This window comes from Carcharhinus amblyrhynchos, chromosome 9, assembly GCF_965287045.1.
Source record: "Carcharhinus amblyrhynchos chromosome 9, sCarAmb.v2.hapA, whole genome shotgun sequence".
NCBI classification, from domain to species: domain Eukaryota; kingdom Metazoa; phylum Chordata; class Chondrichthyes; order Carcharhiniformes; family Carcharhinidae; genus Carcharhinus; species Carcharhinus amblyrhynchos.
Window position 1 is genome coordinate 64,138,638 of NC_137332.1, and position 12,182 is coordinate 64,150,819.

At 40.8% G+C, this 12,182-nt stretch overlaps 1 protein-coding gene across 2 annotated transcripts; it reads right to left on the minus strand.

Annotated features, from left to right (window-relative positions):
* Positions 1-534: 534 nt before the first annotated feature.
* Positions 535-10,244, minus strand: lhx9 (LIM homeobox 9). Of its 2 annotated transcripts, none has more exons than XM_080196606.1 (5): positions 9,785-10,244; positions 8,796-8,998; positions 7,145-7,500; positions 4,705-4,907; positions 535-1,256 (listed from the first exon to the last, which is right to left on the minus strand). In XM_080196606.1, the coding sequence occupies exons 1-5, from the start codon at positions 9,956-9,958 to the stop codon at positions 1,200-1,202; spliced, it is 993 nt and encodes a 330-aa protein (XP_080052732.1). In that variant the 5' UTR covers positions 9,959-10,244; the 3' UTR covers positions 535-1,199. The 2 variants fall into 2 exon arrangements, with proteins under 2 accessions (XP_080052732.1, XP_080052731.1); XM_080196605.1 differs by lacking the exon at positions 535-1,256 and adding an exon at positions 1,275-3,444.
* Positions 10,245-12,182: the final 1,938 nt, after the last annotated feature.

Sequence of the window (12,182 nt, forward strand, 5' to 3'; positions counted from 1 at the left end):
AAAAATACTGAATATTTCAAATGTTTAATGCCATGGAGATTAAATGATAACAGTCCGGCCCCAATTTCGTCCCACCTCTCCCCCTCTGGTACATTTTGAAGGAATGGAGTTCTTTTTTTTAATATTTCCAGGTTTTTCCTTGTCTCTCTCTCTAGAGATGACAAATCGCTCCTTTGTGTAAATCCCCGTAAAACATGGGTTCGGTTGCAAGTCATCAGATATTGCCTGGTGATATTCGTAAGATTTGCATTCTGTAATGAATACATGGGCAATTTCCATGAGTGTTGGTGTCCCAGTGTTTTGTTTCAAGCACCAACGACAAATATCAGGATTTGAGATTTTTCAAAATAATGTGGCGGACAATAATTCCAATAAATTAATCGGTCCTTTGTACAGGAAGGTAGCAATTTATTCAAAGCATGTGTCAATTCAATCTGTGTGCTATCTTGTATATGTAAAAAAACACTTCGAAAGAGAATAAAATCATTTGTTGCATTAAGCAAGCGAACTCGTTCAATACTGAAAGCTGTTTATTACAATTAACATCAACCAATGAAAATGTATACATCACCCAAGAACAGTACTGACAATATTACATCCGACCCTTTTGATATTTAAAATAATTTAGAGAAAAGTATTAGAATAGCATGCACAAATGTTTCTCAATTTTGCTTTACAACCAGAAACACCAAAATGTCGCCTGTGGGATTGAAGGACTTGCGAATTTAGACTCAAAATACCTTACATCGATAATCCCTGTTCGAGGAATGCCGCTTATAATCATCATATCCAAGTCTCCACGTTACAAATGGATATCAAATTAATTATACACTTAGAATTGTAGAATACAGACAAAGCCTTGCGTTTGATGTCCGAAAAAAACTCTTAATTTAATTGGTCAGCTTGGCTGTGCGATGCAAATCAGATTGACCTGTCCTAACCACATCCTAATTCTTTCCGATTCAGTCCAGCGCATACTTAATGTTTGTTCTACATGTATGTCCACTGACAGCTTAAAAGTAAAAGAAATACAACACGTTGCGTCCTACATTAGCTTAAACATTCAAGCAAATGACATTTTGGAGGCTTATTGTAATTATGTATCTGAGTAAAGTTTTAGGATATTTAATTGTGTGTTAATATAGTCTTTGTCTTCACTGCTGTTGAATTCCGATCAACCTTTCCCCTTCTTAAAATACCTAGGGAATTTTCAAACGTCGGGAAGTGTGGCTGTAATGCCCCAAGATTTGTTCTCCCTGAAAGAAATCATAGTAACAGTTCATTAAACTACAGAGCAACCTGTCCTTTCGGGGTCTTTTTGTTATGTTTGTTTTTTAAAAAACAAGGAAAATAATTTTAACGTTTCGTGAAATAAAAACTATTTGGAAAGGTAAATTTTCATTGTTTGGATGTTAACTGTTTTGGCTTTAGTCTTCCCTGCATTTATCGAGTTTCAGGCGGTTTATATTTCTCCCTTTTTTAAAAAAAATGACAACTTGTGGTGTCCCTATCCTACTTGAGCGAGTAGATTTTACTCTAAGCCGTTTTAGGTATCTCCCGTCCACAACCTGACCTTACTTGAAACATTTTCTTCCTGATGACATTCGGCCTAGTTTCATTTGCCATTTTTAAAACACAATTGTTTCCCTATGTTTTTTTCTTGTCCCTGAAAAATATCTTTCATTTATTTTAAGTGGGCATTCTGGAGTCGTAAATAGACAATTGAAAAAATAGAGATCGTTGCAAAGCAATGCTGGTATAAACATACAATCTATAACTTCCTGAAAGAAGTCCCGTGTTCTCACGTTTATGTGTTGTGTACTTATTTCAGGCACTTTTCAGAACATTAGTGCTTTTAGCTTGAATTGATAAAATGTTTAGATCCTGATTTATTCGGTTCGTTTTTTAAATAAAATGTGTTATGTCACTACGTCTACTTTTTTGTATTATTACCGCATTTTTCTGGTTTCAAACGAGTTCTACGCCCTTTTGGTCTTTCGTCCATAGGTAATGCATATAGACACAGCATGAGGAACTTATTTGATATCGTAATATAAGCGCCGAATGAAAGAAGGCTAAACTAAAAACGATCAAACAAACTGCTTTAATCACACAACTTTAATAAGATATCACAAAGGTTTGGTCCATAAATATTAAAGGGGAGAACGCGCCTGTACAATGGTTTCATGTTAAAACAAAGTAACATCAACAATCTCATCAAACCACTTACTGTACTAATTATAAACACGAATTTCAACAGAAGGACCTCGAGTGTACTTAACATCGGGAATACCAACTACTCCGAATGAGACAGTATCCATGGTTGCCTTCGAGGACAAGTTCAACCGCCTTTTTTTTAAATAAAAAACAGTTTTCCCATTTAAAAAGTTATCAGAAAAGGAGGTAACAATACAAAAACTCGTGAGGTGTCAGAAGGGCATTGATTTATTTTTTTCTCCAAAAAAAAACAAGGGGACACGAATCTACACCACGTCACAGACTTTCTTCAGATATATCATTAAGGCACATGATAAAGCTGTGATGGATCCCACTCCAGAGAAGTAGACCCAGTACCATGTCTCGTTCTGCCGAAGAACGATTGTTTTAAAATATTGGCGAGTTTTATTTAGTCTGGTACCAGTACATATGACAATAACGCGGTAGCCTGAACAGATGTTCACTGGTGAATGCGCATGAAATTAGCTCTACCAAAACAAAACTTAATTTGCCTTTTGTCTCCCTCTCCCTAAAGACGACCCTGCAGTTGGAGAGACAGTAATAATATGGTGGGTAAGTTTAGCAGAAGTAAAAAAAAATGGATGTTTACATGACCAGGAAAACTGAAGTGTAAGATTAACGGAGCTTTAAACTTTTTTTAAAAAATCTGGAAGCTTTTAGGGGGGAAAAAGTATCATTGGAAGCTGGAATTATATTCAGCATGCGCAGTCACCACTGCACAGTCCATTGACATTTATTTTTTTTTGTAAACTGCTCTTTTTTTTCTACTGCTGTAAACTAGAATTCGTCAATAAACAAAAAATATATATTCATATCAGTTATTTAACAAAATCATCCTACACAACAACAGGATTTGTTTTATTTTTTGTCTTTTTTTGTTAATACTTCCAGGGATTTTTTTTGTTTTTTTTGTTCTGTTGTAAAGGAATCTGCTTAAAAATGTTAGAAAAGGTTCGTTAAGGTAGTTTGTGACGGACTCCCGGATTCGTGCACGTCCAGGTTAGTGGTCACAGGCGTCACTACTGACAGAGTGGGATTGGTCAAATCTGTTAAAGTGGTCGAAGTGCTGCTTGGACTTAGAGCGGCGCCGGACCTGTCGGCTGGGGGCGGGGCAGGAAGTGCTGTGCCATCAGGTTTATCAACACCCCCATTCTCCTGTCGCAAAAGGTTCCTTCTGAATTTGGCTCTTGCGTTTTGAAACCAAACCTGCAAACCAATCCCATGTAATCTTTTTACCGATTATGTGATCCTTTTGTTTTAAGAAAAAATCTAATCACAAACCACAAATTATCGCTATAGATATATATATAGATATATAAAGATAAATGATTTAAACAGCTAATACTATGTAGCATTAAATTAGACCAGCATTCAATGGATTTGGGGTATGCTGAGTGTGCACAAGGCAAACATGAAACTGGTTACATTTAATACCATTGACTCCCCTGCACAAGAAAACTAGGAACAAGCTCAGAACACCACACACACACGAAACTGCTTCTTTACCGAGTTACACTTATTATAAACTTAAGGTGAGTTTTTGAAGTCGTATGTTGCATCCACCAAGTAACCAAAACCATTCTATGATTCTATGGTCACTGTAATTATGGGCTACACCAGGGCGCCGTAGGTTTTTGGAAGAATATTTACTCTGATTAACCTGTTTCTCCCGCCTGCACCCCACACCACCCCCCCCCCCCCAAGCCCCCACATCCACTGTGAAGGATTAAAAGCCGCGATCGAAAATTAAATCAACGATCGAGTTCGTTCAGGCAATGGGACGTCACACAATGTATCTCCTTATTGTTTCACTGCTATATATTTGACATGGTTTTCTCGTCCCGGAAATGGTGAAATTAATCTCAGCCTCTGCTCCTTCCCAGTTTGCGGGTTGACCATTTTACAGTGCAGTGGGTGTAAGTGGCTATTTAAAATCAAGACTCAGTTTTGAGATGTTACTCGGGAGTGCGCTGGTTAAAATTGCACTGAACATTAACAAGTCTGAAAATTTGTCATTTTCGGGGTGGGGGGGGGAGGTTGGAATCTTGAGCTGAGTGATTAATATTCGTTCCGAGTCGTGTATTTAAGGGCAAATTGGTGGCGTGCAATGTATCGTGTCTTGATATTCAGTTATTTATATGAGCATAGAATGTGTGATCAGTCAAGGTGCTTATACGTTTGCCACACAGACCATAATGTCACTAATCTAACATGTATGGCATCTGAGAGTGGATGAAACATAGACAGCAACTCTCCAACTGTAAACCCTCGTGGTATACCACCCCTTAACTATTTCAGCTCTTGTTTCAAACTCGTTTAGATCGACCAGTCTCTACCAAGTGTCAGTGTTGCGAAATTAAGAAATATAGAGGTTCCTGATTAAATATGGAGCTTTAAAGCGGGGTGGGGGGAATCAGAGGGTTTACAGTGCATAACGTGATCTAGATAAATACGAACACCTCTTACCTGCAAAACTCTTTTGGTGAGCCCAGTTTTTTGAGCAAGCTGTTTTAAATCTTTCGCATCTGGATTATGATTTATGGCGAAGTAGGACTTCATGGTGCGAAGCTGGTGGTGTTTGAAGGAGGTGCGCATGCGTTTGGTTTTCTGGGTTGGCGGGTACGACTGCTGCTCCCTATCCAAATGGTCCGCGTCGTTCTCGTTGCACCCTAGGATTTACAAATAGACCCGTGCTGTTTGTTAATGATCTCTCACACTGGGCAAGAGGGCTCCCCCCCACCACTGTTCATCCGCGCGTCATCTTCGCTAGAGGGCGCTAAACTCTAATTCCTGAGATGTATCCCAACACATTCAAATTTCTCTCCATATCAATTAGACCAGGGGCTTCTGCGGATTGCTCTAATGTTTGAAATTCCTTATTAACGTCGCCTTCCACTATTCCCATAGAAACGATTACCAGCTCCCAGGAATTTCAACTCCAACCTCTTTTTTTTTGCAAAAAGCCCTCCTCAAAATATTATGTTACAAATAGTTTGGAAACAAAAAAAAAGCACTGGCCTTTGTGTTTAGGTTCAGTGACATAGTTGATACCAAACCCAGGGGACAGATCGATTTCGGTGAGTATATCTGCCGCTTTTAATTTTAACTCGGTGCGATTGGCAGAGGTAAAAAAGTCTTTTTCGAACGCAGTCCAAATTATAATAATAAACTAATCCCTACAATGGATCCCACGCCATAAAATGGTTATTACGCTCGGGTACACTGATCAGTCTCGATAACCCTCCAGAAGTCTTAATGGTAAATCCAAGATTTGTTTTTTCAAGAAATCGAAGGTCACGTTTCTGCCCATTATACTGTTACGCTCAAGAAAAACATCGATACATGATTTAAAACGTGCGCATTTCGTGCTTTTTTTAACCACACTTTGTATCATTTTAAAGCGATGCTGTGGCATTATTGAATGATTTTAGGTGAAGGTTTTAAGTGAAGGTTTGGATCACGGACCGTTATATAATTTACATTCCGGATGACAGTGATCCATCCCGTTCATATCAACACAAGAGTCATTTGCACACTTTTTAAAATACGATCTTAGTAATGAACTTTCTGAGTGGAGAAATGCTGTCTTTTGTATCTGTTCGTTTTTTTAAAAAAATACCTCTCGTGTCCAATTCGACTAAGATTTCCTTTTGGGGAGCGGGGAAAGAATACTGCTCATAAAACAAGTCAGAGTCTGCAGTTAGACATTTAGGTAAAGTTTATTGGGGATTATTTAACATTGCATCTGAATCTGATTAAATATTTTGACTCCTCATTTCCAACCAAGGGATAGAGACTGAAGTTATGGGTAAATTTAAACAAGTTCCCTGTGAAAAGCCATTTGAATTAGCACGGATTACTTCGGATTTATAATCTGATCGTACTAACAGCACTCTATTCAACAGTAATCGTAGCATGAACAATACCAGCACTCTCCAACATCGCAGTTCACGTTGTTAACGTGTTAAAATTGTCGTTTGCACGCGGAGACTTTTTTTTCAAAAACTGCTCTTAGAACTAAATGTACAAACATATCTACAGTTTGATAAATTAATTTTCGTTGGTAATGATGTGACTACTTGGATCCACCAACGAGTATGTACAGTATGTTAGTTCAAGGTGGGTTTACGGTAGGTTTAGAGCGCGTAGGGGTGATTTATGCGTGACTGGAAACCAGGGATTCCAATGTCACGTCTAATTAACACAAAACAATTAACCTCCAGATTACGTGATTCTCCCTCCATTCATTTGAACATCAGAATCTCGAGTGCGCGCCAAACTGCTTCGAGGAATAATCGCAATTAAGAAACAAGTACAAAAGGGACACAATGAACCCAGTATGTGATTGGGTCCAGTGTGCGGAACATCCACAAAGCATTTATTCTCCCTTTTTTTTGAAAAATAGTATGAAATCATGTTGACTTTTTTTTCTAAGAGATCTACAGAATGGTTTTGTGCGCCACCAAACGCAGGAAGTTAGCCTGTGTGACGGCCCAATTAAAACCGCTTCAGAGCTTTGCCAAGTGGAAACTCCTGTGGATAACAGAGACTCAACTTGGAAGAATATTTTGCGTTCGGCCTTGCTACGATGCAGCCGACAGAAAACACGCAATTCTAATTCTTAGCTTGCATGTTTTTGCGGCGTTGTTTAGGTTCTAGGTTAGCGGGTCTTTTAAAACAAGAGATGATTTGCAAAAAAACTAAATTCTAAGTAAGATTTCAGATCGGCAGTAACTCAATTGTTTTTTCCCCCAAAACCATAACTTTCTATGCATATGATGGACACATGTATGCTTATTTCTGCTTATATTTCAACACACCGCACTGAAGTTTTCGCCACAGCAATTATTATTTTTTGATTGCTGACATGTCACTTTCCTGACAATTGTTATTTTTTTTCCCCCACCTGGATTGTAAGTTGGGATATCAACTCCGAGGGCAGGGCTCTTTCTTTTCCTGGGTCGTCCTTTCTGAACAGTGCCTGTCCCGTTGAAATAAGGCAACCCCAGTCCCCCACTCTTTGCCGCCAGCTCCGTGTAGTTAAGCTGCGTGTGATAGTCTCCTTGCATCAGGGACTCGAAGTGAACTCTGCAGTAAACCAAATTATCTTTCATGCCGAAGTGATCGCCTGTGGTTAGTGTTTTGTTGCAAGTCGTGCACGTGAAACAGCTCAAGTGATACACTGAGTCCCTGGCTCGCATAACCATTTCCGAGGCGGATATTCCGAGGTGGCAGCGGGAACAGCGTTGCACAGAAAACCTCCTGAGGGGGTGGGGGGTTGGGGGGAACATAGGGTACATCGTTTAGAAATAGTCTCACGTTATATTACAGGATAAAAAACACTATCGTCAACAAAATAAGAGTCAGAGGATGAACAATCAATCGCATTGATCTATTAATATTTAATCACGGCTTGCAACTTTTAGGTTACATTTCAACAGCATCGATTACAGTGAACGGGTGCTCATTTTACAGAACCTTAGTTTCATCTGCAGTCTTGGATCCTCTATTTTAAGTATATATAGATCTGTAACGTGAAAAGAACGTCACCTGGAAGGGGTTTGAACAACAAGTTGACCAATTGTCAGCTATGCATGTTAAAGTGTCAGAGAGAGCGCGGTACAATTGAAGCCGTCCTGGAGTGACCACATTTCTAGCGAATAAGCAGAAAGGGCCGAACTACCTAATTCTGCCGGGCAAATATCATTTTGAGGTGGGACCAATATTAGTCGATGGGCTAATTTTAAAACAATGAATGAATTGCACTTTATGAATGGGTGGAATGGCAAAATTACTCTCAAGACTTGTCAATGCGCTGGCTTCATGTTCACATCAGTAAACATGTTTAAGCACTCATTGATATTTGTTGTCGTTTGTGACTCCACTATTGATTTGATTTGATTTATTATTGTCACATGTATTAGTACACAGTGAAAAGTATTGTTTTTTGCGGGCTATACAAAACATACCGTACATGGGGAAGGAAAGGAGAGAGTGCAGAATGTCTGGTAGTTTGGGGGCCCCGATCGAGATCAACTTCCTTTCTACAACTCTCACCCTCAAACGAAATAACACATTAAGCAAACGTTCAGGAAAACATGTTATGGCTACCTAATAAATGAACGAAGAGTAAGAATTCTAGTTTAAATTGCTACATCTTTGTCCTGGGTCCTGAGCAGGCCGCTAGTGAGATGTGCAACAAAGAACGGGGGTGGGGAAGGAACCTCACAGCTTGCTTGTCAAACCACCGCGACCACTTATTAGAGTCTATTTCAACTATCATTCCAAATTATTCCCACTTTCTTAACAGATAAAAGGCCCCAACTTCAGATTCGGTTTCAATGCGGAGAGATCACTGGTTGGCTGGGTATAAAACTGAACGGATTGCGTAGTAGATGTTTGGGAAATAAATACGCATCATTATAACACAGCAGATAAAAAAATCACAATAATGTGAAATAAGTCGTGCATTAATAATATTTACGTACGCACGAGTGGCAGGGGCAAAATGCACGACTTATTTTGAGAAGGGGGCTCAGGCGTGTGACTATGATTACCTGTAGTAATCCTCCTTACAGTAAATGCTGCCATCCTTGGCGAAACAAGTTAATTCTGACTCCAGAGCGAGTTTACATTCACAGCACTTGAGGCACCTTAGGTGCCACTGTTTGTCTACTGCCAGCAGGTAATATCTATCTGCTATCTTACCGCCACAGCCAGCACATAGGGCGGGTTTATCCGGGTTCATAGAAGGCATGGTCTGTAAACAGAGTTTAGGAAACAAAAAAAACAACAGCCAGTGAATGTCAAGTTAAAAGGTCACCATAACCAAATGCATATACACAAGTTGCACAAGGCTAAACAAACAGAAGCAGGAAGGCAAGCAAATTGCCATTTGCACAAGGCAAAAGATTTTGCAGGTAAGGATTTTTGGATGTTTCATTTGCTGTTATCCCGCCCCCGCTCCAGCAAGTTATATTTTACACGCTCCATGAGCAAGCTAAAGTTACTCTGCTGAATTAGTAACATAAAAACCTAACGCCCGCGCACTTGCTTAAAGCGTGAGTTCCTTTCGCTGAAAGCTTACAAAACAATCGCGTTGTCAAAGCAATTTCCCTCCTAAAATGTTAAATGGGGACATGTCTTAATTAATTGGCGACAATGTCGTTGTTAAACCAATGAACAGGACAAATCACGGCAGAAAGATGGTCAATTCAAAGTCGATTTTTAAAATATATATGTTTTATGTAATAGTTTAATTTCATTGTATGTGGATAATTGCCTCCACCCCCATGACCTCCCAGAGTAAATTGGCTGTCAGACAGACTCAAGTCCCTTTCTAGTAAATGCGATGGGCTAAAAATCAGGCCGCCGTGTATTGAATGTATCGGAGAGATTTTTTGTGAACCCCCCCAAAAAAGTAAAATCTAAATCGAATCTTCCAACATCTGCTGCACGGGAACTGCTCAGGATGAAGGGAGGAAGTTAGCTGTGTGTGTGTGTCGCAGAAGTAATTTGTTGTTGTTGATGCTGTTTTCGCTCTTACCGTCTCCCTTCCGTTCATCTGCACTCCTTTGGCGAGACGAGAATCCGTCTTGGACCGCCTTTCCATCTCCTCCATGATCCCCTGGATCTCGCCCCCAGAGATTCCGTGGAAAAGCATAGCTGATTGACGGAAAGTACACGTGTCTTCCTCGGACCGGGCTCTTAGCACTTCCATACAGACCCCAGCTTAAACCATGGAATACACTGCCACAAGACAATTAGAGAGAGACAAAAAAAATAAAGTGCTAATCTCTAATGGGGGAAAATACAACACGAAATGGTCATTACTCGCTGCTGCTGGGGACCAGACAGTGCCAAGGTTTTTTTTTCAGGGAGAGAATCCCTGCAGATTAGTTTTAAATAATGGGCGAACAATGATGTTCGGGTGATTTTAGCGGCATTCCCCTGACTCCTCAGCCCCAAGTCCTTGCTGATCCGATTGCAGCTTGCTGGCTGGGAACACACGGTTTTGCCGATTTGCTGCAGTCTCTCGCCAGGGCACAGTTGGATAATTTGGTAGGAGGAGTTCGATAGACTGCCACCTAATCCTTTTCATTACAAAGGCCTGTCATAGGCTTTTCATTGGCTATTGACGGACGGTCAATGACAGCTCCAGGCGGATTCGATTTTCCAATGTGGTTAGTTTATGCCACTTTCCGATTGGGCAAAGTGAGAAATGTGAGCTTCCTTTATCTATCTCCCAAGCAACAGGTATTCTTAAATAGAATCATGTATTTTCAATTTAGGGCGAAGAAAAAGGAACGCTCTGTATAAATAGCAACAAATTAACCTGCATGGGAAAATATCATTTTATGTGCAAATGAAAGCAATTGTTTTAAAAACAATTTTGGATTATATACAACAACTTTTCTTGCAATAAAAAATACCCGCCACATATTTTTTAAAAAAGACACATCAGGTCTAGTTTTAAGTTAGGTTAATTGAAAACAAACTTCCGATAAGTTAATAGTATTTGGGTAGACTAGAGCAGTTTGTTCCCCACACAACACTCGTGCGCCGTCTTCACTCCCAAAAATGCAGCCTCCCTCTCCCCTCCCAGTAATACAGCCTCCCCCCACTCCACCCCAGTAATGCAGCCTTCCCCCATTCCCAGTAATGCAGCTTCTCCCTCCCCTTCCAGTAATGCAGCGTTTCCACTCTCCAGCCGACTAATGCAGCCTCCCTGTTCTCCACTCCCAGTAATGCAGCCTCCCCGCCACTTCTAGTAACGCACTGTCCTCTCCCCCCTCCATTCCCAGTAATGCAGCGTCCCCTTGCCCCTCTCCACCCCAGTAGTGCAGCCCCCCTCTCCACTGCCACTAATACACTCTCTCTCTCTCCACTCTCGGTCATGTAGTTTCCCTCTCAATTCCCAGTGATGCAGCCACGATTTTTAATATCAGTTGGAACTCAATCCAGCGCCAGCAGTTCTCCGGTCAGCATTGTCCTAAAGTTCAAAGCGTTTAATTGTGTGTGGCCGGACAGAGTGGCAGCTCTGCTGTGAAAATCTCTAAACTGTCTGTGCTTTATATGCTCTGTCTGAGGCCAGAACTCTCCATTCACCTGACGAAGGGGCTAACCCGAAAGCTTGCGAGTATATTATCAAATAAATAGGTTGGACTAAAACCTGGTGTTGTCAGACTTTTTACTGTGTTTACGCCAGTCCAACGCCGGCATACCCACATCGTGAAAACCAGTTGCCATTGCCAGCTTTAGTCAGAGAGCTTCCACCAAAAAAAAGTTTAGCACATTCAACGTCTCTACATCACCACATGGTTCAGTCAGAAGCGCACAGAGGGCAGCACGGATTTTGTGAGGTTAAACTACACAGCTTTAAGTCAGGGACAGTGAGAGATGTTACTGTGTGCGCCTATGTAGCCTGTTTCCCCCTTTTGTGATGATGGAGGTGCATGTTTCCATTTATGGATAGGGACACGATGTAAACATTTCTAAACAAAACTCTCTGGGATAGGAATAGCCAGTTGGATTTGTAGAAATCCCTCTCTGCAGTGACTCAGATGTCTGCAATTCTGAAATGAACAGCATCCTTTACAACTGTTCTCAGTCATTCCCAGTTCTGAAGTGAAACTGCTCACGGAGTGGTCTTAAAGGAGGCAGGCAATGTCCACAGTAAGACATTGGGGTTTTGTTCAGTGTGGGTTGGTGCTCATCCAGCTCATTTCCCACAGAGGGTGGCGCTTGCGTGAAAACGCACGTGCGTATCAAGTCAAAATAAACTTCCAAATTTCCTACCTGTAAATTACATTAGTAACACCCCCTTTCCTGTGTACGGTATATTTCTGTGGGCGCAAGGGGTTTGCTGAAGCTTTTATTAGCGCGCCGCTGGTAGTGAAGACTCCCTTACTTTAGTCGAACAAAGTGGCCCCATGTATAAAAGG